Here is an 18,283-nt window from a genome sequence, read left to right on the forward strand (position 1 = left end):
CCAGAGAACCTGACCAAACTCTGCTTACCCAAGAGTACTACTCATTTCCGTTAGCATGTTCATCATTCTGAGATAGGGACTCCTTGGGGAAATGACTTAATGACTGCCTCCTACTTGCTACTTGAAGACCTTCCAAGTCTACTAGGAACTACCCACCCATGAGCAGAAGTAATATTTACACTATTAATATGTTTTCCATACAAGGCTCTTGCAGAATTTTACTAGCTTAAGGCATCTAACCAACAAATGGATTTTATTGGTAAGGTATATAAATTAGCATTAAAATAAAGATAAAAAGCAAATTGATACCCAATGCAAAGATGCTGTAGCAGATTCTAAAACTCTATTTACAGGACTTCCATCCACATTCAGGTACCATATGGATACTTGTCAAGAAAGAGATGGTTCTCCATAAACAATTTGGTTTGCTGAGCATCTCTAAAATGACACATCTTGCTTATAGGGGGAAACCTGGTATCCCAACCTTGTTAGGGTTCAAATCTCCAGAAAGACGTGGCGATGTAGGTTCCACTGCAGCTTAGGTTGTTAAGAACTACAGTACATATGAGTGACATACATACTCTCATTTCAGCAAGGAATGGAAACGTAAAAACTGAATTCTTCATGCAGCTTGCTTTACCTGTTGAAAGGCTTTTTTATTTTAAAAAAACCTATTTGAATTATCTTGATCCATTTTAGTCAGCATTAGACTGCTTTGGTTGATGGAAGAGAGACAAGGCAGGTCCAACCTTGTTGGTTCTTTTTAATCGCTGGCTTTTAATACCATCAATTATTGTATTGGAATTGTTTGGTGAATTGGGGCCATGGTGATACAGTGGTTCTGCTCATACCTGCAGGCAGTGTCCAGAGAGTAGCATTGGGTGACTTCTGCTCAGCCTCAAGGTAGCTGAGATTCAGGGCCCTGTGCAGTTCCATTTTGCCCCCAATCAGTGGCTGGCCGTGGCTCTCCAGGACTTCTGGATATGGGGTCTTTCCTATCCCTAACTGGAGATACTAGGGATAGAACCTTTAACCTTTTGTATCTATTTGGTCATTGTGCTTTGTACCTTCCCTTAGCCTGGCCACAGTTTTGCATGGTCATGTGACATCAGGCCCTGGAAGGATGGGTGTGGTTAGACCAAAACAGCCTGGTGGGCCAGCCTCTGAGGCTTGGTGGGCCTAATTTGACTTGCAGGGCAATGGTTCCCCTCCACTGTCCTAGAAGCACAGATTACCATGTTTTTCAGCTTCTGGTACCTTCTTACAACAACTTGTTAATCCAGGCTTATGGTGGACTTGGTTAACCCTGCTGTGGATTGCAGTTTTGTTTTGTACTATACTGTTGTTTTTGAATCTAAGATAATTTTAATTGTGTTTTATTGCTTTACATGCTGTGTTTTATTTTTTGTGTTGGCAACAACATTTTGACCACACAATGGAGAAAGGTGGTCTATAATTGTTGGAAATGAAATCAAACCATGACTTCATATATTGACTTTATTTTGAAGCCATAAATCATAGCTTTTGGTGCTGAATTCTGACTTGTTGCGCCATTCATGTAAAGGGAGCAGGTAGACTACTACAGTAAGCTTGCAACTCATGTGGGAGCTACGTTCCAGGGAACTCACCTAAAGCCAAAATCACGTATAGTCAAAACCCATTGGGCTCAGTGGTGGGCAGTATTGCCAAAATAATTTCCCCCGGAACCCTGTCCTCTTTTAATTTTTTTGCTCTGCATGTAAGGGTGAATATGCACAAGTTAAATGTGCATAAGTTGCAGGTTTAGTGCATAAAGGAGCTCCATGGACCCACACATAGGTCATGCAAATCTTATTAAGCCAATCTTTGGCTTAGCTTTGCCTGTGCACCCAATCACTGTGTGGGCAGGAGGCCTGAAATCAGTGCCAGTGCATTATATGTTTTGTTTTGTAGGCATGTTTGGTTTCGTTGTAAAACAAAACATTTTTCTTTTTGATAATGAATAAAACTTACTTGGTTCCTTTTTATAGCGTTTTCAATATTGTATTTTCATTTGTTGACAGCGGTCCGCAGCAATACAGGGCAGAAAACTCAGCCAGAGGTCATGTCGCAGAATACAAGAAAGTTAATTCAGAAAACCCTTGCACCATCAGCAGATACTCCACCGGGGGTAATTACAGGCGCTGGAAAGAGTGTTGTTTCTAGTCCTAAAAAAGCCATCAGGGACCCCAAAACAGGAAAAGGTAAGTAGCAATATTAAATTTATGTAGAAAGATAGGCTTTGTAATGAGCAACACATTAAGATTTGCATGGACTTGGTGTTTTTGTTTTTGTTTTTGAAGCTGTGCAAGAGCGGAATTCATATGCAGTAAGTGTGTGGAAACGTGTCAAAGCCAAGTTAGAGGGCCGGGACTTGGATCCCAACAGGAGAATGTCCGTTGCTGAACAGGTAATTTGAGGAGCAAAACTTGTTCCCTTCCCTTCAGATGATTTTAACATTTAAGTTTATGGAGTGGGTGTGGGTGTGTGAGAGAGAATGAGAATATTTTTAAATGTGTTCTGATATGTTGCTGCATGTTCAGCGGGAAAAGTTTATTCATATAAGCATCATTTTCCCTTGAAACTTCACTCCTACATACCTTAAATTACCTGGCAGGCTAGTTTGCCCTCTTGCTTCCTTTCTGCTTAGCCCATGCCATTTGAAGACAACCATATGCAAGTCATGTCATGGCTGGCAATACATTAAACATTTCATTGCTAACTGTCTTTTGGCTTGCAAAAATAATGAGAATTTTTCATAACCTAGGGAGACTTGCTGGCTTGTTTTAGACATGTAAAAATGGTTGGTTTACATATTTTAACCATAGCTTGTTGTATCCAAACGAGGTATGTGTGTTTTGTTCAAATCAGTCTAACAAGGCAGAATATCAAGCTGGGATCCATGTTGGATATTCTGGCTTGTTAAACAAAAACCTATGGTTTTAACAAACTACCACTTGCCGAGTTCAGGCACAATAATGGCAGCCTTAAATCTTACTCCTTTGCACATGCACAATAATAGAATTGTACAGTTGGAAGGGACCCCAAGGGTCATCTAGTCCAGCTCCCCCTGCAATGCAGGAATATTTTGCCCAATGTGGGGCTTGAACTCACAAACCTGAGATTAAGGGTCATATGCTCTACCCACTGAGCTATCCTAGGTCCTGAGGCTCTTGCCAGCTCATTCATGTAAACATCACATGGTTGTGTCCTAGGTCTGAACCTGGCCACTTACAGTTTTTAGTAGTGTCTGCTGTGTACATGGATTATAAATGTTAAAGGAGTAACGTAAACTGTTGTAATGGTGGACAAACTTGCTGCTGAACATGCTAATAAAGGTGGTCTTGAAGTTCTCTGCATGTACAAAATCCAAAGCCCTAACTTATTTTACATTGCAATTTCTTAGGTTGACTATGTGATTAAGGAAGCAACTAATCTAGATAACTTGGCTCAGCTGTATGAAGGTTGGACAGCCTGGGTATGAACAGGAAGATAGCAGGTCAGTCTGGTTCAGCGAGGTCAGACATCCAGCAGAATCAACTCGGCCTCAGGCATCCATAGCAGCACCACAGTCGGTGGTGATGCCTTTCTGGGGCTTAATGTGAGGAAACCTAGGCAATCTCGGTGCACTGGGAAGTGAGTCCTGCAGAGTAGCTGCACTCAGGGATACGCTAAACACAATGGCCTGGAACCCCCAGGGTCAAGGGTGAAAGCTCACCGCCTGAACAACACGGCTGTCTTTCTGCTACAGAAGAACTGCAATCGTGTCGGGGGGAAACATAGCTGCAGAAAGGAAATTGGGAATGCTACATACCGCAGAGTGATTTGGAACCCAGTTCCACCTGACCCTGTGAACAATCCAGGAGAAACCGAAACCGAAAAAGGGGGCCGTGAAGAAATCGCAGCAAAGGAAGATTTGAGAGATTGAGTTTCTTGAGTCGCTCTTGTTGCTTGGCAACAGTGCTGGTTGAGTTGACCAGTTTGTGCAAAAAATGAATAAATGCTACATAAGAATGAACTTCAGAAATGGACTGAAAATGCAAAGAGCTGCATGTCAGCTGTGTTGGAAGAACCTCTTTGAGAAGAGAGAGCCTTTGTGTCTTTTTTTTAAGTTCTTTCCCACTTCTGGTTTATTCTTGTTCTTTAGATGTATTTCTAATATGTTTTTATTTCAATCCTTGTAATTTCACTGTTCAGTCAAATTAATCATTTCTTCTTTGTTTTTTGCAAACCAAATTTTCCAAAAGCACAGGGAACGCTGAACATTTAAGCAAATCTTTTGTGTTGGCTGATCAAACGCAAATGGTTGGAGTTTTGGTTCTTTTAAAGTGATTTTTTGCGATTCTATCATGTACAGTTTCCCCAAATTCACTGTGCATTTCAAAGTAATGAATCTAACAGGCATTTGGTTTTCATGTGCACCTCCCTCTGCTTGCAGTGTACACTCCTTTTTGTAGTTCAAACCTTTTCCTCCAAAACACATTCTACTGTGATTTTGCTGTAGTTTCTTTTGTAAACGTAGGTACTCCAATGTAATCTTTACCTTAAAAATGATTAGAATATCTAAGTAGACTCTTTTACATTGTTGATGACAGAAAATCAATAAAGTCAAGTTCTAGTGGAGGTAGTTTTATGCTGTTTGATTCATTTCAAATTTTGATTTACACTTGTAAATGTATAGTGTTTCAGTTCAATCTGGGAATTTAAAGATAGACATAAATACAAAGCTAAAGTGGACTCTCTTTTTTTGTTCAAGCGAAATTGTATAAAGATTTGTGTGAAGTTACATTTCCATATGACTTCCAATAGGTGGTGTTCAGTTGTGAATTTCTCAGCAAGCTTTCCTAAACCTACCTTGCACTTTTGAACTATGGGTGTGACAAAAGTTGCTATTAAAACGGCACTTTAAATCAGTCTGTTTCCATATGTCCTCAGTGTTTTACTTGCCTGCTCACTAAAATCATTACCTTAGGAGCTTGTTTTAACTTTGCTTTGGGAAAGAACAGGCTGCTTCTTAACTCAGTTATCACTAATCGGTGTCATGTTTTGATAGGCACCAATCTAAACTTCCAAATTGAACATGTGGGGCTATGTGAACTTATTTAATTTGCTTTGAAAGCCGTTAAATGAGGACAAATCAAATGCTCCCATCACTTCCTCTTTAGTCTCTTAAGGATTTTAAAAACCTTTCCAGCAGTTAATTTTTTTAATTGATGCAGCCTATTTATCGAAGTTTGAGCTTTGGCCTTTGTTTTGAAGAGTTGCTATCAAATATATATTAAGGTCCAGCACAAGAAGAAGCTAATTATTCCAGCGTTTTTATAATGTGGAAAATTTGTTTTGACTTCCTCAGAATATCTGATACAGAAGTGACTTGATACTGGTATCAGTCTTCCACATAGGCGCTAGCTATCTCACCTTTTAATTACCTGCCCTAGACATGTCATGTGCACTGCCTACATATTTACTAATGCTTGTGAGTAAATGCATTCCAACTCAGTGCTCTGGAACTTCGCTCTTAGCATTGCAAGAGTGAGAGGTTTGCTTTTCAGTAAAATTCAGTTAAGGCAAAATCCAAGCATTTGGTGAGTGTACCTTTATTTTCCTTGTACGAAACATCTTTAATGAGCAGTCTGTATATCCAAATACAATTGGGATAAGATGGCAACATGTTTTTCTTTCCTTTGGGAACCAGGGGTCAGGGCAGGCTGCTGCGCTTGTGATTCATGTATTATTATACCACACTATCCAGAAATGTGTATGGAGACGGGGGTCTTTACTGCATAATGTAATAAAGCTCAAAAATCTATTTGTATTCTTCATTCCCTGTGTGGCATTCTTTTATTTACTGCAGTAATATTCAAAGTGCTAGATTTCTAACTTGCAGTGTGCAATGATCACGGTACCAAGCATGTGTAGCAATAACTTCTGCATTTGTGGTACAGGTTTCTACCTCTTTTCACAGAGGGGAATCAGCACAAGGAATAGATTTGAAAGCTGCAGCTATTGCCTATCACGCATATAATCCACACAAATGTGTCTGAAGCAAAAGTTATTGTTACACATTTAAGCAACTATTGTGCAACAACATCTGAAGGACACCATGCTATCGGCAGCAAATCACTGACAGCACAAAGTGGAAAAAATGAAGTGCATACCAAAGCAGGGGCTTCCCATGGTTTGCTTTGACTGAAGCAGGCAGGGAATATATTTTAGTAGGTTGGTTCTGTGTGTAATGAAACATTTTTAATATATACTTTGATGCATTTCGAGCATGAGCTCTTCAAGGGGATGCACGGAGAATTAAGAACTGCAACATCCTCAGAATCTAATTGGACATTATTGTGATAGTTCACATTGATTCATTGGACTTAGGAATTCCTAACCACACAAGATTTGCTCCTCTCTGCTGCTCCCCCCCTCCAAATGGGAACATCAGAACCTGCCCCTTTTCATCTTCAGCCTTCACTATATTTGAAACTTCAGTGAGTTATTCAGAGGAGTGTTGGAAGCTGTTGGGGGAGAAATGAGTTTAAAATCACCTTTGTTAGGATGCAGGTTTTTGCATTAGTTGGACTCCCAGACAAATCCACCTAGACTTTGCAGTCTGTCTCCTGCTGTTGTTCAGGCTTGCCCCTTTTATCCAGAAAATGTAGGGCTTTTGAATCAAACAAGTTGAATGTACTATATTATTCCTGGTCTTTTTTTCCTTTTCTTTTTTTAAGTATAGCAGTTCAGTTTACCAACATATAGTAGGTTACAGAAATGGGAAAAGCATAGGTTTAGGATCAAACTAATACCCAACACAGAAACAAATGGTAGTATATAAAATATGTGTGTGAGAGAAAGAGAATATTCTGGAAAGGCGTTCTAAAGGCTCACCACAATTGCAAGCACTGGATGGTTGCCACACCATTCATTTGTGGGACCCTTCCCTCCCAGCTGTCACCTGGATCTCTCTCTCCATCACTTCCTTCTCTCTGGCCTGGAGAGGTAAAGACTACCAGCCCTTTCCACATCCCTTCTCACTCACTCTCCTGTCACTTCCAAACTGCAAGCCTCGTTTGATTCATATTTTGATTCATAAAGGTACTTCCTTTAGTTTGACTTATACAGGTACTTCCAGAGGGCCTGCTCAGCACCAACACCTCAGGCCCTGGCTCTGCTCGGACTTGGCTTGCTCAGCTGTGGAACTCACTGGGTGACCTCAGGCCGGTCCCTGGTTCTTCTTCGCCTAGCCTACCTCACAGGGTTGTTGTAAATAGGGAAAGGAAGAACCCACATAGGCCACCTTGAGCTCCTTTGAGGAAAAATAAGAAATGTAATAAGTAATGCATAAAATAGGCACTCATGACAAAGACTCATTTATCCAGCTGGGAAAACATGTGGGAACAATACCCACAACCCGCCCCCCATAAGGGGCCAGTTTGCTTCTATTTGGAGAGGCGCTAAGCAGTCCTTCCCCACTCCGGAATCCCCCTCCAAAAACCCGTTAAACGGTTTCTGCTGCAGGACGTCAAGGGAACAACGCGACTTTTCTCCCCCTCACGCGCCCGAAGTCATGACGAGCAGGAGGTGGGAGCTGATTGGTCCAAATTCAAAGGCGAACGGGCAGAGGGGCAGATGAGAGGGCGCTGGTTAGGGGAGTGAGATGGTCCTTATCCAATGGAAAGCGTCGTGGAGGTGGGATGGGCGGAGCCGCCGAGCTCATAAAAGGGGAAGGTGGGCGAGGTGGCGAAGGGTTCTTGTTCGCGAGGCCGACGGGGAAGCAGAAAGGAGGTGTTGCTTCGGAAGGGGGCGTGGCCTGGAAGGCTAGGCGGAGGAGGCGGGGCTTAAGCCGTGACGGTTTGCGAGGGGTGGGAGAGAAGGAGTCTGCAGAAAGCAGCTGTCTGGGCCACACAAAATGGCGGAGGGCGACAATAGGAGCACCAACCAGCTGGTGGGTGAGCGCTGAGGCGAAGCACATTGGGTGGGCGGGGGGCGAGTTGAGGCCCTCACTTCCCTCAAGTGGGAAGGAAGGAAGCGGGGGTGCTTCCTTGGGCTGTATCCTGCGAGGAGCATCTGCGGAGGGGCGCTTGTTTTTACGCAGGAAGAGGGAGGGGCTGGCTCTTCTGTCTCCATGCACGTCTTGCAAGGCTGCCATAGCGGCCTCTTCACCCCCACTCCCAGCCCCGCCATTCCTATTCTGCGTTATTTTAAAGTGGGGGTGGGGGTGGGAGGTTTGCGCCATTTGTGCAACTCTTTCTCTGAGGGGTGGAGGCTGCGAACTGCTTCATAGAGTAGAGGGGGCTTCAAGGGGCGAAGTGAGGAAACTTCGAAAGTGTAACAGGCACACCAAATAATCTTATGGCGCTTTTCAAGACTTAGCTTACTGCAATGCAGGGGGTTGGGCTGGATGACCCTCGGGCCCCTTCCGACGCCACAATTCTGCGATTCTAAGACCCGCAGATTTTTGATGGCAGAAGCTTTTGTGGACTGAAGGCTGCTTCGTCGGATGCACGAAGTGGTTGTTTGATGGTGTGTGTATGAATGTCTTCTTTCACACACACGTTGTTACCTATCAGTATGTGCATATTTGTATTAACACTCACCTGTGTGTAAATAGATATGTGTGTGTGTGTTTATATATACACACACATACGGATGGATAATAACATTTTGTGCATTTGATTAATGGGGTTTTAGCCTGTGAAGCTTCTGCCACCATAAGCCTTAAAGGTGCCCCAAGGTTGTTTGTGTGTTGGCTGTATGAAACTGTCCTTCTGGAACTTAAATAACACCCCACGGTCTGGTCATGTTTACTCAGAATGAAGGCCTGAGTAAATTGGGTTTATTCCAAGGTAAATATGTCACCTCAAATTTTGCCTTTTGAAAGCTGTGGAAGGATCCAAAATCAGGAGAGAACCCATTATATTTTGCTGATGTACAAGGTTTTAGAAGCTGGCGAGGCAGCAGTAGTATTTTGTAGGAACATGGGATCAGAATTGCAGAGCTGAAAGGCAAAATAGCCTTCTTACAAATGGTTAGAGATGGAGGCTTTTCTTCCCACCAAATAATACTTAAAAAAATATTCTAGGCAAGCCATCTTGAAAAAGATCAGGTTTCATTTTCCGGTTTCTCCAGTAGGACTCTGCTATGTCATCTTCCTTTGTAGTATTAGAGACACACCTGGCCAGCCTGCTTATGCTAATAGGAGCAGAAATAAGCAGGGTGCTTTGTTTAGGCTGTCAAAGGAGCTGCAGCGCTTCAGGGATAGGTGGTTGAAAGTCAGATGCACAGCACTGAGCATTATGGTTGATGAACAGAGGAGTGCAGATACTGTGTGTGCCTTTTCTTTGAGTTTGAAATGCACATCACTTGTATCCACAGTGTTAGCTGCTACATTTCTCACTATGTCATATGCTTGGTATACCCTGCTTTTTGAGTTGAACACAGTACACATGAGTTTCCCCCTGTTTTATAACGGCCCTATGCAGCCACTGAGGCTGTGTGCGCATAAATGGGCCAATATAACTGAGTGAACTTGATAGGCAAGGAGAGATTTTAACCCAGGCAGAACAACAGTTTAGTTTGTCTTGTGACTGAATCATTTCAAAGACATGAGTTAAGCTGTATGTGTGTGTGTGATGGAATATTGACAGATCTAAGCTTCAGGGGAAGAGAGAAATGTTTAGAAACAAAAATTATTGGCTAGAACTCCCTATATTTTGCTGATCTAGAAGGCCGTGTTAGGAAATGGACAGAAACTGAAGAACACAAATTAGAATTCAAAATAAGGAAGCATTAAACATGCTAGACTAGCAGGAGTTTTATACAGTGTGTAGACCTCAGTGGCAGGTCTCTCCCCCTCCCCCCTTCATAGTTCATTATGAAAGTTTCACCTACGTACTATTCACAAGTCTTCAGTTTATGGTCCTGGGCTGAGACAGCAATCAGTACAAAACACAGCTGTGTAGGATGTTGAAAGTAACAGTTATTCAGAGTGAATTTAAATATTGGTAAATCCAGTTTTGCACACAGAACCTTGCATAGCATTTAACACTGTTAGGATAATAAATAATGTAAAAACAGTTTAATTTCAAATATTTTGTTCATATTGAGTTACTTTCTCATGCTGCCCAAGTTCATGATCATAAGATTTGGGTTCTCCATAAGCCAGATACCGGTAAATTTTATCCTAATATCCAAGCTGGAATCAGAAGAAGTCTCAAAATAAGGTCCTGGAGCACAGTTTTCACAAGATGGTGCCATAACAATAAATGGCAGGTAGAATAGTTCTTTGTTATGAAAAATCTTAACTACTGGGTCTAGAGTTGTCATTGTGGTTCTAGAAGAGGTTCCCGCTTGAGGAATGTGGGAAAGACAATTTCTGCCAATTTCCCCTTTCCCCTCTGACCTTAATGAATCCCCAAACCTCTAGAGCAGCTTTTCATTGGCTAAAGGAGGAAGGAAGAATTGGTGTAAATTGCATCCACAACCCTTTTGCTCTAGCCAGAGCATCCTGTTCTGCTCATGGGAACTCTGGATTGAAGTTTCAGTATGTAGAAATATATCCTATGAATATGGCACTGTTCTCCTAGTTGGGAGTAACCAGATATTTTGTTGCATGATAGACATATGGCTTCAAATTAAAAGAACCAGTTAAGAGGATGCAGACATAAAAAACTTGAGTTATATTCTGTAAAGCAAAGTAAGGATAAAGCTGTTATATTGTCTAACATAAGATAGCCTACATGTCCAATGAAGCATATGCATTGTGTAAGCATTTTTCTGCCTGGGGCAATTACGTATGTTAAAATGCTTTTATTCACAGGCTGCAGAGACAGCTAGCTTGGAAGAGCAGTTGCAAGGATGGGGTGAAGTGATTCTGGTGACAGACAAAATCCTTCGTTGGGAAAAACCATGGTTTCCACCTGCTATGATTGCTGTAGTTTCCTTCATCTTTCTGTAAGTTATTGGAGAGAATGTTACAAAAAATAATAATGCTAAAGACAGTTAAGCTAGTAGTTACTTTTCTGAAGTTCTCAGTACTGCTCTGCTGTAAAAGTACATGGGAAGTTTTATGCAGCTGGAAAAACAATGCTGCTATAAAAAAAACCAAATATATGTTCAAACTTGGGGGCATTCCTAGTCATTTTATTTCATAGAAGGGCCTATTAATTGGAAAAGATAGGGAAGAGCAACAATTTTTTATTCCTTCCAAACTTCATTTTCTCTGTCCTTCCAACCTACTCTCCCACTGGTGATTATGCCATTGCAGAAACTAAATTGAGGCATTATTTCTCAACCACTGGCTATGTTGGCTGGGGCTGATGGGAGTTGGGTACTTCAAAATAAAATTTGGTGGCTACTTCTTCTCCACACCTCCTTTAATCACATTGTTAAATGTTTTGCCACTAGATAACAACATTTTTCTTGCCCCAACAGGATGATCTACTACTTGGACCCATCTGTTCTTTCAGGTGTTTCTTGCTTTGTTATGCTGCTTTGTTTGGCTGACTACCTTGTACCTGCTCTTGCTCCTAGAATCTTTGGCTCCAGTAAATGGTATGTTGTTTGACAGTCCCTTAAGTATGACATTTAGCAAGAATAGAATTGAACCAACATATATTCAGTGTTAACTATGTGCATCAGTCCTGAACAAAAATCCTTCTACCTAGTGTTCTGACATACCTAGTGTTCTACTACCTACAGCAGGCATAGGCAAACTCGGCCCTCCAGATGTTTTGGGACTACAATTCCCATTATCCCTGACCACTGGTCCTTTTAGCTAGGGATGATGAGAGTTGTAGTCCCAAAACATCTGGAGGGCTGAGTTTGCCTATGCCTGACCTAGAGCAACAATATCTGTGTATATTAAAGGCTTGGTTGTCTCTTTTTTCTGTTTGATACCTTTGCTTGTATAATTATGTTTAGACTGCAAGGTCATTGAGGCAGGAACCTATCTTTTCCTCCTGTTCCCGTCCCCCTTATGCTACTCTCTACAGCACCATGCACATTGATAGTAGACTAAAAACAGAGCTGTAGCCTTTAAACAACTGGCTGTCATAGATTCTTGTGGTGTAAATATATATAAAGATGTTGTCATCTAACTGAAAGTTTTGAGGCAGCTGAAGAACCTCTTTGCTGGAAATGGTGATTTGCTGAATAGGACCCAATTTGCAGTTAATGGTAAATTCTTCATAATATCTGGTCATTCACAACACGTGTCAACTGCAAATTAATGCAAGTTTTAGTCCATTAAAATATATATGATCTTCTCATTCTTGAATTTGTTGATCACCCTAACAGTGAATAGTTATAGTAGAGAATCAAAGAAATATATATTGTACATATATGAACGGGACATTAAAATGGCATCAAATTTTGAACTGGGTGGCGGAAGGTCGAGATGATAATGGTTGCTCATGTGCAGTTTCTGAAGTGGAGGTGAGACCATAATATCAAGAGTTTTGTTCAAAATAATTTCTTTAAAGGACTACTGAACAACAGCAGCGGTTCCATGAAATTTGTAGCAACCTGGTAAAAACACGGCGCGGAATTGTTGGTTGGTGGAAACGTCTTTTCACATTTAAGGAGGAAAAGCCTAAAATGGTAATATATGTGCTTCTCTGAAAATGTTTCATCCTTATTGCAAATTGGATGTTGCTTTATAAATCCATTCTGCCTTACATATACAAAAACAAATGCTTTTGGTGACTGGCATGTATATTTGTTTTTTAAATGAAAATCCCTTTTTCTTACCTAAAATGCTTTAGTAAGTGCACACACCATCTGATCAGAGCTTTTTATGGTATCTTGATTTGAGTATTTGACTCTCTCTCCCTCCCCCACTTTTGTTTCAGGCACTTTGTGGTTGTTTTTTGCTTCATAGTCTCTAGGACAGTTATTGTAGTGGTATGCAAATATATTCCTGTCTGCAATTTATAACATCGTCCTAATGCATCCAGCAAGCCAATAACAATCTAAGCTAAGCTCCTAAAACCTACTTGCTTGAAATAAATTTCCACTGAAGTGAATGAGATATACTGCTGTGTTTGTTTGTTCACTCATTCAGAATCCATGCTAAATCAATAATGCTGCTTTTAATAGCAGCAGGGAAAGTACTTAGAGAGGTAACTATCATGCCTTCATAACTTACTTTTAAGGACTACTACCATTCTTATTTCTCTTCTAGTACTTCATGACAATGCTCTGTTCCTTAGCTGTGATTGCTTGGATAGGACAGCAAGTTCATAACCTCTTCCTCACCTACCTTATTGGTAAGTGGTGCAGAATAATACATTGCTGTTTTTCCGCAATAGAGAATGGGGGAGATATTTGTAGTTGGGATGCCTATAATGAAGCGATTGCAACATAAATTAAATGAGTCGGTTTGGGGGATGAATTTGCAAATGAACATAGTTGGTGATAACTTCTTCTTTACTCCCCTAGTGAGCTGCTTCTTGTTGTTTCCTGGGTTGAACAAGCACGGAATAATTTCAAAATATGCTGGAATGGCAAAAAGGGAGGTCAACAAACTCCTGAAGCAAAAGGAGAAGAAAAACGAATGAAACATTGCTTGCTAATTCACTCTATAGTATAATTGTGTTCTGGGAACAATTCAACGAATTATTGTGTGTTTAATAGTATAGAAGTGCTTATTTCAGTCATCGCTTTTTGATTTTAAATAAGGGCCCTTCTTGTGCTGTTTAAACAGGAACTGTATGGTCCCTCAGTCACACACTAATAGTCTTCTAACATGGACAGTTATTCTTACAGTAAGTGTGACTAGCAACTTCAATACTGTAATAAGACTGATCAATAACAACTGATGGTGGTGAACTGGGTAACATTTTCCATTCCTCTTGAGCATTTTAAGGACCCTCTGGACTGTCTAGATTTAATTCAAAATGCCCTCTAGATTAAATTGCTAAATGTACAATGTTGTAGGTGACAGGTGATTTGAATAAACAAAGCTCCTAAACTCTGAATCCCAGTTGTAGTTGTAGCTCTGCAATGCAACTTAATTGCACTGAAACTGAATGAAAAACTTAAGTCAGGATGCACAGACAGTCAACTTCATTGCTTCTATTATTTAAATAGCTCTAGTTTTGGTGTTGTGAAACATGTCTGTAGTTTTTTAAAAATATGGTCTTATATAAAATCATGTTGAAAATACGTGATGCGTCTGTCTTGCCAACAAGTCTCTGGAGTTATTTGTGTTTTCTTAATGCTATTTTGTTTTTACTACACATTTCTTAAGTAAAAGTTTGTAACCTGTTAAAATGATAGGCATCTTAAATTTCCGTTTAACAGGCAAATTTCTGTCTTAATTGTAAATTGATGAACAGTGTTATCTTACGTTTGAAAATATAGACTTGAGAAATCTTGAAACTTTTTTTGTTGCATTATTATCTTTTTTGACAAAATGAGATCTGCTGCTTACATTACTGCCTTACAGATGGTAGCTGCTTTTCATTCTAAGTTCCCAACCTTTCAGTTTTCTCTGAAACACTGTAATTCAGTGCACATTTTTTGTAAATGTGTCTCAAAAGGACAAAGTTTTTAAGTTGCTCTTGTGATATATTGCCTATAGTGAAGCCCGAAAGGCCATAACTGTGTTGGCAGCAAGGGGTAGAAAGTCTTCTAACTAGAAGTAACACAAATATTATTTTTATCATCACTCTCTTACTAATTGGCTCGCAACAATAAAAAGCAGTCTTTCTCTCTTCACGCACATCTAACATTTTTGAATGCTAGGGGTGGGATGTGAATCATTTTTTTACTGCCATACTAGTATGTAACATGGTGCAGATAACTTATCTGCATAAGGACACTAGGGTGGCGTTCAACACTTAAACATGCCTATGTTGGATCTCTTGTGACATGTGAATCTTAGGGCATTCTGTTTTTCCAAACGAATGAAAAACCATTTTTGGACTCATTAGAGCAACCTCATAAGATCTCTGCCTTAGGAGAAGAAACAAAGCCTCTTACTAAGGCTAGTGAAAAGAGAAATCCCTGAAGCAGGCTATCTTCAGCAGGTGAAAGGAGCAACATTACCTATTACTGCTCCTTGGGTTGAAATATTTCGGTATGCCAACTTAGTTATCATTGTAGTAAGTATTTTCCAATTCATGAATACCATATTTGGCATTATAAATTCATTTTGGACATTAGAAGCATCCTGAGAAAAGTGAGAACTTGTAGTTGCAAAATGAATTATATTTAGTCATTGGAAGTCTGTGATGGCAGTTCCTGTATCTAGCAGTTATGGGCACTAGCAACAAGATGGTGAAATATAAAACTATTTTGGAATGATTTAGTGATAGCATAAGTGAACCGGTTTCTTTCAAAAACACCACACTTTCCCATAAGTCCCACCCCCCCCTTGATTTTGTGTGTTTGTTTTAGACAGGATAACTAAACCAACTTTACCTAGTTTGGGTAGGAGGGCAGTGCTTTACGTGAAGGGAAAGCAATGTTGTAATATGAATTAGGAGGGAGCCATGTAGGGTGGGAAGGTAGAGAAAAGACTTGGAGGGAGGGGAAATAAGTTCCATATACCAGCCTTTTTTTTTGGTTAATGTTGCTGCTTTACTTGATACGTAATGTAGATGGATAGTAAATGTATTATCTAGAGAGATAAAAGTTGAATAAAAATGTTAGTAGAAGGAAAAAATGGCAATTATTGAATGTGTATGTAAGGCCCCTGTCTGCTTTCCTCCATTCATCTAACCAGGAAAATAAAGTCATAGCAAAATTGGAGCTAACTTATTGCTGTCTTTAGACACAAGTGGGCAGAATTCAATTTTGAACTTTCAAACAGAGCCAGATGCAAAATAGTGGCTCAGGAAGGCAGATGTAGAATAGCATAACAGCCTTCAGCACATAATCAGTTTAAATTTATTTTCCTTACCAGATCTAGACCCCCCCTTTTTTAAAAAAGACAAATCTTCAGTCTTCCCAGGCTTTCTTGATTTGAGCTAGCTAGTTTAAGAGGAGAAAAAGACTTTTGGTTGATGGTGATGCTCCTTTGCAAGCACAAACCATTTATGAGCTAACTGCCAATCATCACCAGAGATCTACTAGTAGATTCTACTCTACCATCTGACTACCCCTGCCTCAAAAGGCTGCTGCTGAGGCCTTTAGGTTCACCTCAAGTTTTCCTCCACTGTTGCATAATGTCATCTTGGTGTTGGTAAAACAATCTGTTTAGGAAATGCCTCATGCCTCAACCTTGTGAGGCCGAAAATATTTCCACATCTGCTTGAGACTTCCTTTTATCCCTTCCTAAGAAAGTGGTTTGGCACCTTCTGAGGATTTTCCTTGGTAACATCTAAATAACATTATTGGGCCTAGCAAGCTGGGGAATCTCAGGCCAAGGGGCCGAATGAAATCTCCCTGGACTTTGAACCCCCCCCCCCCAGCCACACCCTCTCCCCTGGCCCTGCTTCACACCCCAATTATTTTTGTCTTGTCTCAAATGTGTCACTGAACTTTCATAATGCCTCTTCCTTCTCTGGATGGAAGATGGAGAAAAGTTTTTGAGTGCATAGAAACTACTGTACAAAGGTAAACTTGGGTTGTCAATTTTTGCAAGCCCCTCTTAGGAGACTTTATGCCTAAAGGGGCACATATAAATGCTGTTAATAAATAATGTTAACCTTTACATTTGTTCCTGTGCTCATTTCTGCCTTCAGAAGGTTGCCCAGAAACGAATACAGCCCTCTGGCTGAGAAAGATTCCCCAGACAGAGGAGCTGCCTGGGTGGGGAACCCTTCATGCTTCTTAATAAAGGACTGAGAACATGTCACATTTTCCATTGGGGCGACTGCACTAGAATAATTGCAGAGCGCTTGCCGGAACCTGCCCTCACTTCTTGGGTGGCGGCAGTAGGTGGGGCGCCACCCCATGGATTCTGCCACCTGAGGCGTTTGCTTCAGCTTGCTTCTGGATGGTACCAAAACTCAGGGCACAGCACCAGATCTGCTTCATTGCCCCCAAGAAGGCAACATGAATCATCTAAGAGGCAGGTTCAAATCATTGATGAAACTGGCCAGGCAACCTGGTCTCTGTTACTCTAGTCTAGCCCAGTTTTCTTCAACCTTAGGTCTCCAGATGTCCTTGGACTACAACTCCCATCATCCCCAGCCAGCTTATACAACAGTCAAGGTGGTGGGCGTTGTACAGTGGTATCTCAGGTTACAGACTCTTCAGGTTACAGACTCTGCTAACCCAGATATAGTACCTTGGGTTAAGAACTTTACTTCAGGATGAGAACAGAAATCGCGTGCCGGTGGTGCAGCGGGAGGCCCCATTAGCTAAAGTGGTACCCCAGGTTAAGAACAGTTTCAGGTTAAGAATGGACCTCCGGAATGAATTAAGTACTTAACCCGAGGTACCACTGTACTCCCATCAAAATACAGTGGTACCTTGGGTTACAGATGCTTCAGGTTACAGACACTTCAGGCTACAGACTCCGCTAACCCAGAAATAGTATCTCTGGTTAAGAACTTTGCTTCAGGATGAGAACAGAAGTTGCATGACGGTAGCAGGAGTCCCCATTAGCTAAAGTGGTACCTCAGGTTAAGAACAATTTCACGTTAAGAACGGACTTCCGGAACGAATTAATTTCTTAACCCGAGGTACCACTATACCTGAGGAACCCAAGGTTGGAGGACTCTGCCCTATCTCACTTAAGGTGGCTGTGAGAGTAAAATGGAGGATAGGGAAGATCCCTATATGGTGCCTTGGAGCAACTCGCGGGTGTTTGGCCTGGAGGAAACGGGATAAAACGTGTAGTGCATATACAGTAGAATGAGTTCATGCGACGGAGTCCTGCCGCGCAGTGACAGAAACAGGCTGAGCATTTACAAAACCGTCGCCTGGCCCCGCCCCTTTTCCGGAAGCGTTCTTGGTTGCTACTGGATACCACAACCGAAAGGGCCGAGCTGTTTGAAGACGCCTTGCCTTTAGGCCATAGAGATAGGAAAATGTAGTGTCGGTAACTTCCGGGTAGCTTCCGTTGAGAAATCTTGGCGGAAGTTCTCTTTCTAACTCATATAATCTCCTATGTAAAAATTAGCGAGAGATCAAGCCTGAATCCAGCGGTCAATTGAACACAGAAGCCTTGCGCTTCATTGACTTGCATGCAGACATGTTCCACTTTAAAATGTTTTCTGCTTCCAAAATTTTATTTTTAAGAATCCCCTTAAATATGACATGCATAGGTGTGCGCATTCTTTCTGTTTCTGAGTGGAGAAGCTGCTGCCAAAAAAAT

General features: G+C 41.2%; 2 protein-coding genes across 3 annotated transcripts in view; both read left to right on the top strand.

The window, feature by feature from the left end:
- SMG1 (SMG1 nonsense mediated mRNA decay associated PI3K related kinase) overlaps positions 1–5,840 on the top strand; it is a 71,143-nt gene extending 65,303 nt beyond the window's left edge. The window contains exons 60-62 of the mRNA XM_081887899.1: positions 2,043–2,222; positions 2,322–2,428; positions 3,425–5,840. Of these exons, the coding sequence (XP_081744025.1) occupies positions 2,043–2,222; positions 2,322–2,428; positions 3,425–3,502 (365 nt within the window). The 3' untranslated portion in view covers positions 3,503–5,840. The remainder of the gene's footprint in view (positions 1–2,042; positions 2,223–2,321; positions 2,429–3,424) is intronic.
- Positions 5,841–7,691: 1,851 nt separating this feature from the next.
- ARL6IP1 (ARL6 interacting reticulophagy regulator 1) lies at positions 7,692–14,394 on the top strand. 2 transcript variants are annotated; one of them, XM_081887853.1, is made up of 6 exons: positions 7,692–7,961; positions 10,832–10,965; positions 11,446–11,565; positions 12,495–12,612; positions 13,196–13,280; positions 13,453–14,394. In XM_081887853.1, the coding sequence occupies exons 1-6, from the start codon at positions 7,707–7,709 to the stop codon at positions 13,569–13,571; spliced, it is 831 nt and encodes a 276-aa protein (XP_081743979.1). In that variant the 5' UTR covers positions 7,692–7,706; the 3' UTR covers positions 13,572–14,394. The 2 variants fall into 2 exon arrangements, with proteins under 2 accessions (XP_081743979.1, XP_081743980.1); XM_081887854.1 differs by having other exon boundaries at positions 7,796–7,957.
- The last annotated feature ends 3,889 nt before the right edge of the window (positions 14,395–18,283 follow it).

Source organism: Podarcis melisellensis, assembly GCF_964234715.1.
Source record: "Podarcis melisellensis genome assembly, chromosome: 14".
Taxonomy (NCBI): domain Eukaryota; kingdom Metazoa; phylum Chordata; class Lepidosauria; order Squamata; family Lacertidae; genus Podarcis; species Podarcis melisellensis.